Source organism: Conger conger, chromosome 14 (genome assembly GCF_963514075.1).
Source record: "Conger conger chromosome 14, fConCon1.1, whole genome shotgun sequence".
Lineage (NCBI taxonomy): Eukaryota > Metazoa > Chordata > Actinopteri > Anguilliformes > Congridae > Conger > Conger conger.
Window position 1 is genome coordinate 16,843,503 of NC_083773.1, and position 18,744 is coordinate 16,862,246.

Sequence of the window (18,744 nt, forward strand, 5' to 3'; positions counted from 1 at the left end):
AAACCACCCTGTCTGGCACCAATAATCATTCCGCAATAATAATCATTCGTTACATTTCTTCCCCATTTGGTCTGAAAAACAGTTGAACCTATTGATCATGTCTGCATGCTTTTATGATTTTAGTTGCTTCCACATGATTGGCTGCATTAACAAACTGGTGTACAGGTCTACCTAATATAGTGGTCACTGAGTGTATGTATTATGGAAAGAAAAACATATTGATATTAACCACAGACCCTCAACACGGTTCACTTTGTTAATTGTGTTTTCCTCTTTAAATGTAGTATACAACCATGCTGCATTATTACAGAAAATGGTCATTGTAATTAAGGATGGACCTACTAATAATGAACAAACAAACTGCCATGCAAAGCTACATTTTTATTACTAAAATAAATATATTACAAATATAACTCCTTACTAGTACTGCACATTTTGTACTGGTACAAGAAAGGCAGTCCTTTCTTACTTCTTGCAATGCACTACTAGTTCTCTTAGCTTGGGTAATGATCAGTACATTTTAAAAACAACATGAGGGGCACTTTTGGTCAATTTGGCAAAGTTGACACATTCGATTGGTTCAGAACTCAACCCTGTATGAAGGAAGTAACCTGTTTCATAGCTGTGAACATTATACTCATGATGATTTTAACTTGACAAAATTAGATGGCATGTCATCCTGAAACTATTACGCAGTTTAGTTTAATTAATTGTGACTCTAACATTTAAAACTTCTGTACTGTAATTTTTAACTTTTTCATGATCACTGATATATATGTTCAGTGCCTATTATGCTGCCTATTACATTGTCTTTCATGCCAGAAAGGCAGCATAAAAGCATAATTCATGAGGACAACACCATTAAATTGGTTACATCAAGGCCAATTCACCTTAAAAGATGATAATGTAGTTTCATGCCATCCCAACAAACAGTAAGCAGCTTAATCTATAATTCTTTATTTATTTTTTCAGATAACATATATGGCAATCATGCTTTTTTCATATAACACCATCTAGAGACATTTATTATATTTTTTACATATAATATTGTACATTAGGCCCATGAAACAGTTAGAAATATACAAAACAATATTTTTTAACTAGACATAGTATCTATTATTATTATTGTTATTAATTTTTTACATTTCAGAAAGATATGTGCTTAAGTTTCTGAGATCAACATATTATTGCAGAAAACAGCAAATAATATAAGATTTTTTCAACATTTAGACATAAACTTCAAAGGTCATACGGACATTCACAGTTACATGTTTTACACAGTACAGTTTTACAACATCGTTTAAGAGAGAAAACTGCAGTATGGTAACTTTATACAAAATTCACGGAACGCTTATTCATTGCACATTTTAGTTATATATCTTTGCAGAGAAAAATGACTACTGTAACCAGATCCCTGTCACTTGTAGCTGCCATAGAAGCAAACTAACATTTTCCTTATTTAAATACAATGGCAATAGTTGGAATTAAAGCTTTGTGCTTTTAACTGGTGAAGTAAATAAACAGGGAAAAACGAAAAACCGTTAACTCTCTCATATAGGCCTACGTATATATTCATCTATATATCTATATTTATTGCCAAACAACTCCATTATTAATATGCTTTCTATAAAAATTAAAAATCAAAATATAGTTTTAGTTTAATTGGCCTGTCATTGTTCACAAAGTTTGCTGGTTCATCTAAGGTATTTCTAGCTTAAGCTGAAGTATTGGAAACCTGCACAGTCATACAGACGAGACTATGGCTTAAACTAATTTGATTGGTTACTGGCTGAAGGCCTTCACAGCTCTCAACTCTATTAGTTTCTGGAGAAATTTTGGTCACTTCCACCATTGTTCCTGAGGAGTGGCACTCTAATGAAATAAGCAGGATTATACTGTATGTATATACTGTGGATTGTCACTGCTCGAATGTTGCTTTTGTGATAAGACTTTGTACCCTGTGCTTCGCAGTGACGTGGTGAGCCGCTAAAATTAATCTGGTCAGATCCGGAATGCTGCACAGCATAGCTAAATGCTTTCATATGAGTATGATTTTGGTCCTTCTCACTAACTTTTACATAGAAAACTTACTAAAAAAATTCTTTAAAAAAAATTCAATTACATACAAAGTTTTTTTCTTTCTTAGAAAACAAACATAAAATTGTAACAGTCTCTCTTGATGTTAATCTGGTTTTGTGACAGGTACATTATCACCCCAAGGGCTCCTATAATTTCAAATTCACACTGGCCTTGTGCTTGGTCACCCAGGAATGAATGGAAAAAACAACAAATTGTTTGCAATGCAAACTGCAGTATCTTGAAATAGTGTGATAGTCTGGCTACAAAACATCACAATGAAATTTGGCCTTGCCTGTTGCACATTCCCGTAATGATCATGATCAAAATTATTCAATTCCATTATGCAATTTTCGCATTGCATTAACTTGCTTTAATACATGAAATTCATCTTTCTGTATTTCTTTAAAATACAATCAAACTTAATCTATTCTATTATTTTCACAATAATATTTTAATAGTTTAATTACATGTAAATATTTGAAAAGTTAGCACAGTAGTTTTGAATCACATTGGGCCTCCAAATTCAAATTATATTTCAAATTACAGTGGTTTTGTGGTTATAATTCAACATTTTAGAAAGACTAACATTTTGCATATGAAATACAAACTATCACTAGGACATTGCTGGGTAGTTTGTCTTTTTTTTTCCAAATGAAAAATAAAACTCAAACAATTGTAATCAGGTTGGTCACATTTTGCCCCTGGAGGTAGGTGATTATATATTAGACATGGAAGTCCTTGGTCATGTTCAACCATGATTACAATTTCTGCATGAAAGTTGGCCTATGAAACAGGGTTTAGATGTAAGCCTCCTCATTGGCAGGGTTGGGATTCTCAGTCTGCTGCTCTGGTCCGTTCTCCTGGGCTTTGACAACTGCTGCTGGCTGAATCATTATCCGAAGACGCTGGAGAAACAGGCACAAAGTGCAGGCGGTTCAATTGCTGTCTATTCCTGTTATCATCCTTCACAAATTTCAATATTTGGAGACAGATTGCAGTCTAAGACTCAGTCAGACACTAACTACACTACTTACAGAAAAGAAACACAAGTGCAGAGCTTTAAATCGTTCCGCATGTGGCTTTCCTTGTATTCATCCTCTAATGACCGCAGGCTTAGCGTGAAGTGGTCAATTAAATAAAACATCAACAAAAGCAAGGCTACTAAACTATTCAGAGCTCTCTAATCAACATCCAATGCCATGCCTCGCTCACAGTTAATAGGTAACAATCTGACTGTGCTTAGTGGCTTTATTATGATCATGTTTACCTCTTTGTAGGAGCCCTTTAGTGTGAGGAACATGTAAACCATGTACCCAGGAATGAGGAGCATAGAGGACAAAGCCATGCACCAGCCCACTCCTTGCCCCCATTTTGGGAACACGTAGTTGTTCAAGGTTAGGGGAACCATTTGAATTGCACTGAACAGGAACACACCCTAAGGCAAAGAAAGCTTTGTGTTACCACACATACATGGTGTTGGGATCGGAAAGCATTGTTAAATAGTCTCCTGGTCGTGAACAAGTTTAAAATACACACATTACAAACAGCGTAATTAATAATTTTTACTTATTGAGAGCCTACACACCGTCAAAATGGAAACTTCCTTTGCCAAATTTGTAATCCTATTCTGACAGTAAGAGTGTACTGACCTAGTTACCATGTTGTACTGACCTGAATCACACTGGGAGCTTGTCTGCTTTCAGAACACTGGCCTAGCATGTAGCCCATGGGTTCTCAAGGAAGATGTATTATTACTATTAGCTGTGCTAGCTATTTAACTGTTCAGGATTGTAGGCCAGGGTTGGGATCAGTTCCATTTTCAATTTTGAAAATTCAATGAGTTAAATGAGTTAAAATGTCTAGTTTTTCAAAATTCATTTTGTGTATTAAAAAGCACAAATTTATCATGAATATTACAGATATTAGTATATATTTTGTAAGTACTTTTGTGCTAACAAACTATGGCCAGTTACCAACATTTTCAGCTTCAACAGATACAGTAAGCAGATTTTAATGAACTATTTTTGCTAAATCCATCATCGAGATTTAAATCTAACAAAAGCAAATGATCAGTGTGACTGAACAGTGTGACTAATAGGTAGTTTTTTTCTAGGCAATGTTGTTATATGGCTACTTAAGAAAACAACTTGAACAGAATTACACGGAACCTCATAATTCTAACTCTCCAACAGCATCAAAAAGGCTAAGGCATGTGCATGACTTTTACTTTGATCAATGCATTGAATTACCAGTCACATTGACTTCAGTGAAGTGTGATGTCAATGTGAAAGCAAATAAATCACATAAAACACAGTGAGTGAAAGAGAGACTGGGGAGAGATTATATTCTACATACTAATATACAGTACTCACAGCAACAATTAGAGGAGTGAAGACAACCCAACACAGTTTCCACCACAGACAGGGCTTGTATCCAATCATTTCCTGGATGTTGTCATAAAACTTGTTCACACCTGCCAGGAGAAAACAAACAAAAAAACACGATGCCTTCATTGCCAATGTAAAAGCACCTGGTCCTCTGTAATTTTCCATTGATAAGCCAAGTGTGACACACATCAGCTACCCTCAAGCTTCAGGTTTTCCACAACTGACCCTCACTCACATTACCATTAAGCAATACCAATAATTCATATTTATGTTCAGAATATTTTCGATATTTTAGTATATTTGGGCTGTGTACATAACAGCAGAGTATCATACAGAAAATCCCATTGTCGCATTATGTAACAATGGCTCTGTATAGAACTCTGGAATTTGTTTGCATGGATACAAGTTAAAGGTTCAGTTAAGATTTGGTTTTGTATTAGAATATACTGTATTTGTAAAAACGGACCATTATCAAACGTCATACTAATAAGAGGAATTATTATTATTATTATTATTATTATTATTATTATTATTATTATTATTATTATCCCTGCACATTTGAAAGCAGTCTGTGATCTGCATCTCCAAACTACATAGGAATTACAGTAATTCTGCTTCCTCACATATCCCTGTATTGTCTCCCATAGCATACAGAACATAAATATGCGTTGACATCTCCATGTACATTTGATGCATTTGTAATGATAATGTGTTCATTTTTTTCTGATTTAATCTGTAGGAGTGGATAATAACTGTTCTATGGATTATGCAGATAATGATTGAGGATCCATTAGCAGCGAGGCGTACCGTAGAACCATGATATGGAGGTGCACTCGAAGAACACAAGGAAAAGCAAGCACATTCCACTAGCCGAGTAGTAGTCAAAGAGTTTGAACACGTAGATCCCTCCCTGGTGACAAGACAGGAATCAGATTATATTACTGAGATGGGTCAAACACAGTCAAAATGTATTAATGGAGGGGTCATGGGGACATAGAGTACTTAACCTGGATTGATACAGTAACAATCCTGCCCTGTAAATGGGTTATCGAATCCCTGAGATTTCAAACTGTATGAATTTTAAACCATCCTGAATAGGGGGCATCTGCTAGCAACATAAACAATGCCATGCACTGCACACGAATTGTGAAGCATGCAGAAACCGGTGCCACCGCGCTGGGCAATATTCTCTGAGGCATTGCCTGGTAGCAGCTTTGCGTCTGCTTGATTCTCCGTGGTCACATAACGCACAGCTGGTGGCACTTCATGCTACCTTCCACTATGGCCTTTTCAATAATATGCTAAATATCAGAAATCGCTTTCCACAGGACGTCGATTTGGTGAAAACCCGTGGCCTGAGTGGGCTGTGCTCATTTCTGAAAGCTGCGTCAGTGCCTACGTCAACCCAATCTTCTGAGCGCTTCCATTCCACGTTAAAAGAGCCCAGACGCTCGTGCTGTAGCCTTCCCCCGTTCTTCTTCGCCCTTCAGAGATAGTAAGTCTACTTAAAAGTGCTTGAATAAAAGTCGCTGACATTTAGGAAAGCAATGCAGTCGATGATCCTAAAATATATTTATCTGCCATTATAATCAGGACATGTGAACCTGAACATATAGAGAGAATATATGTGCAGTTAAATAGTGAATGCCAGCTGCCAGCCTTACTGGGGAGTAGCTGTGCACTGCAGCCAGTGGTGCATATCAGAGGGCTCAGAAGCACAGATTAGTAGAGGGATGTACTGGATACTGTTTCAGGCGTCTCTTCTGACGTTTGTTCAGTAAGCCTTGTTGCAGCGTCATAGATGTCAGAGCATGATGGGAGTATACACATGTGCCATCAATTATCCGCCTGGATTCAGTTAGTCTTTAACTCTCAGGTAAATGCAAAAGATTCATTCTCTTTTTTCTTAATGTTGGTTGATGATCTTTAATGCTGCTGTACTAGCAATCACCAGAATTAATGTCAAAAAATGATGTTCACATTATTTTAAAAAAACACACATTTATTTGTAAGTAAAAGTTAAACACAAATGTTGATTGAACCCGGCTGTTTTACTGCATTCAGTACGTACTGCAAATACTATGCACTATGCTAATATCGAGGTTAGCCAGGAACGAAACCAAAAAGAAAACGAAGGCATATACCTGTGTGATGTTGGACAGACCGATTATATATGACACAAAACAGACGCCAGCGATGAAGAGCTCTCGCCTCCCCCTGAGCAGTTGGGGAAACTCGTCCACTAACGCAGTGATGAACCCTTCCACGGTGCAGAACTGCAAGCCAGAACGCAGGGACATTAGAAACATAACGCTGCAGTCGGGCAATCTGAGCCTTCACGGCTCAGGGCCTGAAATACAGTATCACATTTTATAAATTGGAGCTTGTGATCGCGTTTGTGTGTATGTACATTTGTCATATTTCTGATCTTTTTCAGGGCTTGTTTTTGGATGATATGATTTAGACAAGCCGAAACAAAATGGGAGAACACGTTGATCATGTTGAAGTTTGTACAATCATTGTTTCTGTCAAAAGACCCTACAATACATCATCAAACGTATAATTTAAAATACCATTCAGGTGAGGTTAAATTAATAAATGGCCAATTATTGCTTTGATTATTTTTATTATTATTTACTACAAACAGCGCAGCATCATTTTCCTGGTATATCATGCATAGCTGGATGAAATAAAGAGGGGATGTGATGTGATATGGTGTGAGGGGTGGAGGTTACCTGACTGTCGATCCCCAGCATCAGTAGCATGGAGAAGAAGAGAATAGCCCAGAGCGGAGATATGGGCAGCTGTGTCACAGCCTCGGGGTAGGCCAAGAAAGCCAATCCTGGGCCTGAACGGAAAAAACACTGACTGTTACATCTGTCACTCATCATTATCGCTCATTTGTCATTGATTGTTGGGTTCAGCGAATGTGAGGTGCGCATTTCTGTTCAGTTCATATAGGGTTTTGTGCTGGGGTAAATGACCTGAGGCTGCCACATCAGCGATGGGCCTCTTGGTCACGTGGGCCATGAAGCCCACGATGGAGAAGATGACGAAGCCAGCGAACATGCTGGTGAAGGAGTTGATGCAGCACACAATGATGGAGTCTCTGTGGAAGAGTACAGCAGGCATTGCTTATCTTAAAACTCATATTGATTAGTTATTTATATCCGTTTCCTTGCTAACCTCTATAATAGGGATAGATAATCCATAGCGTGCATTATGCAGTGGAGATAATGTGTAGCCCTCAACTGGCATTTACTCTCACCTTTGGAATTCAACATTTATATTCACCCATATGTCTATATGTTGTACTAATGAGCCAATGGGAGAGAGAAAGAGAGGGAGAGTACTACAACATGTCTGATTGCCTTCGCGTCCTAATCTTATGGAAGAACAGACTTGAGTAAAATAAAGCAAAAAGATGGCTACCTCAAGAACACAGTTCAGATGGTTTGACCCTTGCATACCTGTAAACATTGTTATTGAAAGAGTTGTAGCTCCCAAGTGCAATCAGTGACCCAAGACCCAAACCATAGGAGAAGAAGATCTGTGTTGCTGCATCCAGCCAGACCTGATACATAGAAAGTGATAAAGTAAAAAAATAATATGTTTTGTTTCAAGTGTATTTCTTGTTTAGGAATTGTGTAGGTTTATGTAAACTATACCTCTGATTCTTTAAGTTTGCTGAATTCAGGAGTGACGTAAAACAGTATTCCGTCTGTGGCTCCAGGAAGGGTTACTCCACGGATGAACAAAATAAAAAGCATAAAATAGGGGTATGTGGCTGAGAAGTAAACAACCTAAAAATGAAATGCATGAAAAGTAAGCATTTAAACCACATAAAGAAAATGCGTTCATTGGCTTCACTTGCTGTTAAATTGTCACTTGAGCACTGTTATTGAATATATTTTAATACCAAATTAGAACTGATAGGCTATTTTCAGGAATGGAATTTAATCAGAGGAGTGTAATTACTCAATTGATGTGGGATAGGGCCATGTAACTGCAGCTCTCTAGGCAACATTAAAATGCAGAAATGTCAATCAGAAACAATATCCCACTAAGTACAAATAGGCCAATAGATTTTTTTATATCAAATAATGGTGAAAGGTAGTATCACATTAAATAGATTTTGAAGGGTAATTCGATATCTGGATGAACACAACATTGCTGATACTCAAAAATCTTTTTCATATTTTTTGTGCTGTGAGAATAATCATGGTAAAAGGTGTTACAAACATTTTTGTAACACCTTGTAACATCTAAACTTGTGCGAGGAAATCTTTATTTGGTCTTACATTTCTCCATAAAACTTACCTTTCCGGTCCAACTAACACCTTTCCAGATACAGAAGTAGACCAGGACCCATGCAATGGCCAGTGTTATTGCTAGTGGCAATCGGATCTGGCCTGGCTTTTCCAGACCATCAGTCATCTGGTGCATGTTGCGTCTATGAGATCGAATGAACAAGAATTATTCACCTGTGCAATTATGAATCGCACTTATTTATACATTACTTGAAGGCAAAGTCATTGTTTTCAAGTGTGTGGTATATTTTTTTCAACACAGGAAAAAATAAATAAATATCTTACTCCCAGAATTCCACAACTGCACTGGTGAGATTGGTTGTATTTACAATGGAGTAGTTTGTATAGCATTTATCTGTATTCCAATCATTGTTACAAGATTTCCATGGAAGATCCTGCAAGACAGAGAGGATAATGAATTGTTGTGTCATCCAATATTTCCTGTGCATGGTTGTGGTTGTCTCCCCATGAGCTTGTGAGGCAACACTGTTACATTTTTGCCTTTTTAAAGTACCATGTTTTCACCCTTTCTCATCTCACATACAGTATATGGTAACCCATATGTCATTATAAAAAAACACTGGTGAAATGTCATACTTACTGTGGTAAAGGAGTTGTACAGGTAATAGATGGCCCAAGAAATTATTACAATGTAGTAGATGTTAAGCCAGAATGAAAGGACTGCAGCAGCCAGGCCAACACCTGAGGTACGCAAATTATTGTATGTAAGTATATGGAAATTATAGTCAAGGGAATTAATGGATGTTACAGAATTACAGAATTAAAACGACAGCTATGCAAAATGTCAATAAATTATAAATACCTATGAACTATTACAGAAAAAATCACAATCAATGCATTTTTAGTAGCGAATAATTAGGCTTAACAGATTTGACTCTTATCAGTTAAAACCTTTACGATGAAGATACCCACTGGCTTGTCCTAAACAAAGTAGCCAACATTAACTGGAACTAAGGCGATTAAGTAAGGGACATGAAACAGACCGTCAAAGCTGGCGGTGATGATATGTTGTAGCCAAAATAGCTTGGAATGAATACCTTTGAACATTGGTGCGAGTTTCCAGACTCCAAGACCACCAATCGATGTGTATTGACCGAGGGAACATTCGAGCAGAAACAAGGGAACTCCCGCAAATATGAGGGTCAAAAAATAGGGAATCAAGAACGCCCCTGGACAGAAATTAAGAAGTGAAAAAAAGATTTAAAAATATATTGTAAAAAAATCATTCTCACACAAGCAACATGAACATTTAGAGTAATCCAGCGATAAACAACATTTGGAATTAAACTTAAAATTCACCATTTCTGCGTGCGCACATTCACACGCAAATTCGAAGAAAAAAAACCCTAGGACACACTTCTGCCATTGAGACAAATTTAAATTCTGGTCATGTACAATTTTACGGACTGAAGAGACTTTTGAAACTCCTTTTGTTTATAGAAATTGAAAAAGCCAACCATTCGTCTTTACCTCCACCGTTTTTCCCACAAAGGTAAGGAAATCTCCACACATTTCCCAGTCCAATTGCGTAGCCAACACATGACAGAAGAAAGTCAAATTTTCCTCCCCACGTTTCTCTGTCAGGAATTTCCTTTTTCTTCTTCTGCACTTTCACAACCAAGGTTTTGGGTTTGTCATTGGTAGTAGGCGCTTCGTTCAGTTCTGTCAAAACATGTCCATCCGAAGCTTTTGTTCCATTTGTCGCCATGTCTCTGGGTTTCGCAGAGGTCCTGGCAGGCGGACGGGAGATTTCAGCACCAGTCCACGTAGACAGCAGCTTCGCGGTTCTTTACCCAAGCTTGGGACCAAATTTTGGGGGTAAAAATGGTGGGAGCGGATATAATTTTCCGGTTAGGAATGACGTTAACCTGCAACACAAAACCAAAGTAATTTATCAAGACCGATTTTGGATTTGACTGAATAGGAGAACTGAAGCATCGCCAAACTTAAGCATTGCCAAATTAAACACATTTAACGTTATCAAATTGTACTTGGGATTCACATTTAGAACCTAAAACATGTACTTACAAAGTTATTCAATCACTCGACAATCGTTCATCCGTTCATTTAATAAAATTATTTCATATGAAATATTTTCTCTTATGAAAGGTCACTGAAAATAAAATCTGAAATTATGTTTGTTTTAACGCTGTCGGATTATGGATTTTTTTTTCATCGGTTTTTGACCAATGTTAATTACACGCACATAGATTTGCAAATTTTCTATGACCACAGCGTAATGCAGATTTAATGCATAATACCACTTTAAATCATTTTTATCTAGAATAGTCATTTTCGTCATAAATGAAGACAAAATATGCTTTACTTGCTATTCCCATTAATTATGTGAGCTGCGTTGATTTAGGTGATAAAGTATAACGAAATTGCATGTTAAATCGTTGAATGGGTATATTTTTTGAATGTCCACTTTACATCTCACATTCTGCACATGTCCAATTAAAATGAGTTATTTATCAGCAAACTTTAAGTCTGTTTTGTGAGGTAATCGCATGACGCACACGGTGTCCGCTTGGATACATTGGGAACGGTGCGATTCAGTTCGGGTTTACTTTAATCATTGCATTTCTTTAAACGTATCCTGTTACTGATGGACATGAAAATCCTTTAAGGTCATCTTTTCATGGATTTTTTTTCACGAGAACTGACACCATTCAGTGAAAACACCGAAACAGTCTCAAAAACAAAAAGATGCCGTGAGCGCAAAGCTTTACGCGTCCGGGTGTTCTATTCCTTCCCCTTGCACAAATGTATCTTGTCATGTTAAACGAATGAAAGAAAATTGCGTCGTAGAAGCGAATGCATATACGAATACTCAGGGGTATTTCATATTTCATATCGAGAACCTCGATTTACCCAATCCAACAACCTATTCCACACAGAGAATCATGTCTAATAGCAGCCCTCGGTACGCAGCGCACTCGACAGTTACTACGACTACGGTAACTATGCTGTTATCCATACAAGGTCCATGGTTATCGGTGCTGTAAAATATTCGTACTTATAAGTTATCCCTTACATTACAGTTAGTAGCAGTGATATGTTTGCTTCCTTCTATCAAAAAGGTTCTACTTACAAAAACTGTTATGCCTGCCAGAATGTGCAGATGGAAGCATCTGTAGATTCCTCTTGAAGTTACGCACTTGCAATTTTACCGGAACAAACAAAAGAAAGTTATTTCCATTAAAAAAATGGAACAAAACTGCTATCCTGGGGGAAAAGGCAGGCAAATGCCTCGTTGCGTGGTGCTGTCCAGAAAAGTGTGGTGCTGAAGGAGGGGGGAAACAACACGAGAAATGAGCAGCTTTGCCTTGTGCCACCGTCTAACGTCAACAACCAGAGACGTTACATGTAGCACAAATCCCCGCTCTCATCTACATAGCGTCAATGTCATCTGAATGTCGACCCTCCCCGTGTACAACATTTCCACCACTGAGATCGCAGCGGGTTTGAGACTGGAGCATCTTCTTGTCTCAAGGCTTTTATATGGTTTGTGTTTTTTACCTATTTGGCATTCTTTTTTCTGCGATTGATAGTGGCTACTCACAGTCAGATGATACGTTATGTAATATGACTTAACATTTTATTAAGCCTGACTGTTCGAAGATCATAAAGTTACCCCACTAACCCCAACCCCCTCGTTCGTATAGGAAAGTAAATGCGAAGCTCCCTCGAGTTCAGTGCTGTGGATTTACACGCAATACTACTTGAAGAACAGAAATTCGTGGAAATCGATGGGTTTTTGTATAGAGTGTATTCACACACACACACACACACACACACACACACACACAGAAAGAGAGAGCGGGAATAACTTGCTTTTATACCCCAAAATGCGTCGAGCAGTCTGGGGAACGCAAAGCTTTGGAGAGAACATTTACAACATCCTCTTTAGCTGTTTTGATATTTTTCCGTCGTTTTTTTATTTTTTTATTTTTTACATTTTCCAGTGCGGCACAGAATTGAAAATTTGGTAACCGGGATACATCTATCCCTTTCCCGGCCACCCCACCCCCCGTTGCTTAAAGAAACAACTCACCCCTCCACTCCCCCTCTTACCCCTTCTCCTAACCAACCCCCAACCTCCCATCAATTCAGTTTCTAAAAACCAAGGGCGATAAAACAAACGAAACAACAGAAATGAATTTTGGTGAGAAAACCGCAAACTGTGACATAAAATCAACAATTCCAAACTGCCAGATTCTGACGATGATGACAACCCCGCAAACCCCCCGCCCCCCGGTTTCTGGCAAAATGTGATAAGGAAACCCGTCAATAAGTGGAGTCTGGGGGTGTGAGATAAATTGAAAACTGTTCTTATAATCTTCTTATGCTTGCTGTCTCCAGAAATAAAATGCCCTTGTGAAAGAACTTAAATGAACAGACTTAATGCAGAATTTAACTCACATATTGAGATAAATTAATAGTCTCTCACCAAGGGATTAAACTGCACGGGTAAGTACACTGGGGTTTGTTGTGAGAGAAAATGAACAGCGATGCTAAGGGTGAGCAGCCAAAATCCCCCGAAATGTTCGAATTTTCTTTTTCAATGTTGTGTGTCAGAGCTAGAACATCTCCAAAATGTGAATACGAATCACGATTATTGACCACGTGGTGGGAAATACCACAATGCTGACGAAAAATGGTGTCTAATGCTTCAATTCCGGTTTCTCTCTAAAACCTCGATTTGCAAAGGTTTCATATATCAGAGGTAAATATTCCTAATTGTGCGCGTGCATTTCAGATTATATAAACTTCCGTCCAACTAATACGAGCTTTGCTGATTCACGAAAATATATAATAAATAGTCAATCTATCACCATGAACCTTTTTGAAATTTGATTAGTTTTGTTCTCTCTCTCTCTCTCTCTCTCTCTCTCTCTCTCTCTCTCTCTCTCTCTCTCTCTTCTCTCTCTCTCGCCCTCCTGCTCTCTCTCCCCCCCCCCCTCTCTCTCTCTCTCTCTCTCTCTCAATTTTTTATCTCCCTCCTCTCTCTCATCACAGGGTGTAGTAATTAGATTTTCAGTGTTTGTGGGTAACAGGCCAAGGGGATGATAAAGTAAAAGTTTTCATAGCAGGGATCCATTGAAGACAGGCTTAAATACTGGCAGATGGTGAGCCAATGAGGGGTGAACTAACCTACTAAATGATAGAAAATGAAATTTAGCATTTAAAGTCCCATCTGGTTTATTTAGCCTCTGGGGATGGGTATCACACATGCCACACGTTCCCGGACCTGTAGTGAGAATTCAAGCATTTGGCAAAAGGTTGTGGCATACTTGATTACTTAACTGAACAAGTGTGCCAGCTCATGATGGCTTTAGGTGCTATAGCAATAGCACAGTACCCTTATCACTTACTGTATCAGCGGTCTGTCAATGACCAGGAGCTAGATTTCTGCAAGATGAGCATATATATGGGTCAAAACGCAGAATGCATATAATATTGTAGAACTAATAAGTGTAGTGTATGTGTCTTTTGGTCTGGACAATAAGTTGCTTCTGTTAAAAATATGACAATATAAACATGTAATTGTATTCTACATAAAATTAACATTTTCAATTTAAATTAAAATAATTCAGTTTAATATATTGTAAAAACACTACTCTAGACATGTGAAATCATAAATGCAGAGTAGTCTGTGTACTGTAGACCACTTGCATACTCAAACACCTAGTAAATGAAGCACAAGTCATGTTTACCAGTGTATTGTGAGTGGTTTCATTGAGCCAGCTACCAGTGCTTACTAGAATGCCTCACTTCTTGCTGTTGTGTGTTCCCTTGGATCTAAACCACTTCCTCACATGTAGGTCACTAGGAGTTGCAGTGTATGTGCAGCATTGTGTGAAAAGATCTATATCTTTTAAACTGCCCATTGTTCTGGGTTGTTGTTTCATGTCAGTATACATGGACAGTATACTCCAATGGGATTGGAGATGCAGAGCAGTAAAGGAGCCAAGGCAGTACAAAACTGCTCTTTCTTCTTTTTTAGTCCACAGAAAACAGAGCTTCGGTGTCAGAACTATTTATGTGACACTTGAAGGCCCACAAGGCTGTTCATTTGTAGGGCGGTCAGGTAGCAGCCGACAGCCCTCCAGAAGGAGCTCAATACTGGGCTTCCGCTTTTCTATGGAGCTGGAGACAGGCTGGTGTGTCTGTTGCCAGGTGACAGACAAAGGTCCACAGGATCACTTCAGTGGAGGAAAACAGAGAAAGCAAAGGCAAAACAAACAGGTGCCTCTTCTCACTAAACCAAAATAGTTTCAGTGATAAAAAACAAGCATTTTAAAAAGCAATGGGAAGCCAAACCCCAATCTCACACATATGATTAATTAGCCCACAGAACTATTGTAAGATACAGTTGTAAGGGCCCAGTGCCACTTTAAATGGGGGAAGGGGTGGGGGGTGGTGGGAAAATATACACAGATCAGTTCTTAGTCTGATTATATCACAGCCTCAATCACTACCTCAACAACATACAGTATTTATCCCATTTTTATATACATGTAAAATACAATTGCTTTTTAATTGAATGTACAGTTTTTTATGGAAGCATATAGCAGCAAAAATTCAAATGGGAATTAAATACATAAAATGGTAATGTCATTTTGTATTTGAATTTAAATTTCCCACTCATATATGCACATTTTGTCATGCCAAAATTCAGCTATGCCATTTCCTATTTCATGTACTAGTATTGACAAGGATTTCCAGGCTATAAAAAGGGATCAAAATGAAAATGGTTATTCAAATGTAAAAAAGGAAACAGCACCTCCCATCTGTGGATTAAAGACATTCACACACTAAGAAATGAAGGGGGTTACAGTCATATTTTCAACACTTATACCCATGATACTTCTATGAATAAATAAATGAAGCATGATAGCGAAATGTGTGCCTAATTCCCTTTTTACGTTTGGATAGCCGTTCTACATTTACAGCGGGGTAAACTGTACCTTAGTCCTACCTCCTGATCCCCCCCCTTTTTCCGATATCCCTATCCCTCTTATCTAACCCAAAAAAACCCCCAAATTGAATTGCACTTATGATGACTATGTTTAGAACAGCACTTCATGTGTATTTTACCAGTTATGGATGTGTTGCTTTAACTTGTGGAAGAACCTATGCACTTGTAAGTCGCTTTAGATTAAAAGCGTCTGCCAAATGACTAAAATGTAAAATGTAAATGTAAAATGGTAATCCCTGTTTAAATTAAATATCAATACTAGTACATGAAATGGCAAATGCAAATGGCATTATTGAATTTTAATTTGAAATTGTGCATCTACAGTATACGTGGGAAATGTAAATTCAAATATAGGATTACATTGCCATTTTATGTATTTCACTTTCATTTGAATTTTGGCTGCGATATGCTTCCACACTTTTTAAAGTAAGTTTTATGCTAAATTATTATGCTTAAATACCAATGTGCAAGTTTGTCGACTAAAGGTGGCAAATTACAATATTTTATATTAATCAACCTCTTACTGAAGGCATAAATACATGATAATGTATACATTTTTAATGTTGTGTGGATCTCATTATAATTTTAGCTACAGGAGCTACCAATGACATAGCTATGTATCTGGTAATGAATGGCATCTACACGTTGCCACAGTAAAGTAATGGTTAGGATTAAAGGCTATGTAACTGCCACATGCCATGACACACAAAACAGATGAGCTGGACACAGAGCGCTATGGAAAGTTTGGATTGCACCGGCGTTTTATTCAAGGGAATGCTGAGTAAACAAAAAAAGTATTCGCCCGTCACCCTCACGCGATTCAGGTAAAAATAATAAAGGCAAAATAACAAAAAACGAAATAAATCAAACCAAACTGTTGCTTTTAGCGCTGTGGCTTTTCAGCTCCATATCTCTGGACATAGCAGTCTCTCGTGGACACGGTTCCCCTATTGCGTAAATAAGTTTTTAAAAGTCTGGGGTGCATTTCCCAATAACGGTGTCTCTTAGCGCTTTACGGAGACTCTCTAAGGTATACCTTACTAAAGTTGGTTACTTTCCTAGTTGTGTTCCCTGAACTATCCCTTAGGAAGTTGCTTAAGGGATAGCTTCTACGTGCGACGTTACTAGGCCCATCGACTCGCTCTAAGATCGATTATGCACTCATGAAGCAACTTTTTCACTGCGTTATAAGAGAAATTAGTGTTATTTATGAATAAAACACTGCAGGAATATAAAAAAATCTTGCATTTATTACGACTGGTGGGAACATATTAATAGAATAAAAAACTTACAAACTAAATTATCCGTCAAATTTTCGTCAAATTATATAAGCGGTTAGTGATACAGTTTGTGGTTACGCCATCTGGCAATATGCCTTCTTAGGCATGTCATGTTTTATTTGCATTATTTAAATATCTTTGTCATAGTGCCTTAAATGACTTTGCAATCAGGGTTGATTTGGCAGAAGCACCATCACATTAGTGGTGTCATTCACTATTTTTTTTGATTAGCTGAAGTTTTTTTTTACATAAGATATGGCGGAAAAAAACAAAGAAATAAGCAGTCCCAAAGCTTCACAGCAAGCAAAATGGAGATATTGTTTGACGTGGTGCTGAATAAAGAAACATTATTTCCACCTTTAGGACTACGGTGTGCAAAAAAACCAAGAAAAACTATGGTTAAACATCGTTCCAGCACACAGAGTGGGAAATCGTCAGTTTTGAATATCATTTAAAAGGCAATTTGGCAACATGTTCAATAAAGTGCAACATGCATCCTTCGTAATTTACCATTTTATTATTTGCATGAAAACAGTGCCATTAATGTGGTATTTTATTAATATTACTAGCCAACTACAACTGTAGCATTATTAGTGTACATATTGCTTAACAGATTGAGATGTAACTAAGAGCAACAGCTGATTTCACAGGCTTGCGGTCATAACAGTGGTGGCCACTAGCGGAGTGAGCTGACAACATCACTAAGGTATAGCTAAGAGTGGTCCAGACCAACCTTACGAAAGTACCACTTACAGAAGACATACTTAGCTAAGAACGTTTCGGGAAACACGCTGAAACGTTAAGGTAGAGCTTAAGGTACAACTTACGAATGACGTAGCTGTAAGAAGGCTTAGGGAAACGCACCCCTGGACTAATTCGCAATGTTGTCCAGATGTGTGCGTACTTAACCAGGTGTGGTCCTCGGTTTGCCCTGCTTCCTCCCGCAATCTGCACCATTGGCACAGTAACCTAATAACTTTATGACATCGCAGGTATTGATATTGCAGTACTGAATGTAATCACAGTAATGCCCAGTGCATGCCTACTGTACTTATCCTTCAGTGGCAAATTACAAGCAAAGTATTGTTTTTGATTCTACTGTTGCATCCAATATGTCGTTTTTTAAGGTAAAAAAATTACATGCATTCATTTGTAAAGTTAAGGCCAACTGTTGATTCCAATCCAGTCTGGAGGCTCAAAAAACAGTTAACTGCTGTAGCTAAATGGTTGGTTGGCATTTATATAGCGCCTTTATCCAAAGCGCTGTACAATTGATGCTTCTCATTCACCCATTCATACACACACTCACACACCAACGGTGATTGGCTGCCATGCAAGGCACCGACCAGCTCGTCAGGAGCAAATGGGGGTTAGGTGTCTTGCTCAGGGACACATCAACACAGCCCAGGCAGGGGATCGAACCGGCAACCCTCCGACTGCCAGACGACTGCTCTTAATGCCTGAGCCATATCGCCCCCCATGGACATGGGACATGAGATTCCGAACATGGGCATGGGACATGGGATTCCAAAAAGCCTCTTTAACCGCCAGAAGCTAGGCTAAAGAAAAATCATGCTTGACAGTGGCATGTTCGGTGATGAAACGTTCTATTTGCTTTCATGCTGTAATAACAATTGAAGGAAAGTTTAATTTAAAAAGATTTTAGTTTCTAAATCTTGATT

At 38.1% G+C, this 18,744-nt stretch overlaps 1 protein-coding gene across 1 annotated transcript; it reads right to left on the bottom strand.

Moving 5' to 3' along the window:
- Positions 1 to 941: 941 nt before the first annotated feature.
- On the bottom strand, positions 942 to 12,247 carry slc6a1b (solute carrier family 6 member 1b). Its single transcript, XM_061220728.1, has 15 exons — positions 11,892 to 12,247; positions 10,268 to 10,665; positions 9,835 to 9,966; positions 9,378 to 9,478; positions 9,062 to 9,171; positions 8,787 to 8,919; positions 8,135 to 8,269; positions 7,937 to 8,040; positions 7,451 to 7,575; positions 7,202 to 7,314; positions 6,611 to 6,742; positions 5,274 to 5,376; positions 4,452 to 4,552; positions 3,347 to 3,514; positions 942 to 2,984 (listed from the first exon to the last, which is right to left on the bottom strand). The coding sequence occupies exons 2-15, from the start codon at positions 10,503 to 10,505 to the stop codon at positions 2,877 to 2,879; spliced, it is 1,803 nt and encodes a 600-aa protein (XP_061076712.1). The 5' UTR covers positions 10,506 to 10,665; positions 11,892 to 12,247; the 3' UTR covers positions 942 to 2,876.
- Between the last annotated feature and the right edge of the window lie 6,497 nt (positions 12,248 to 18,744).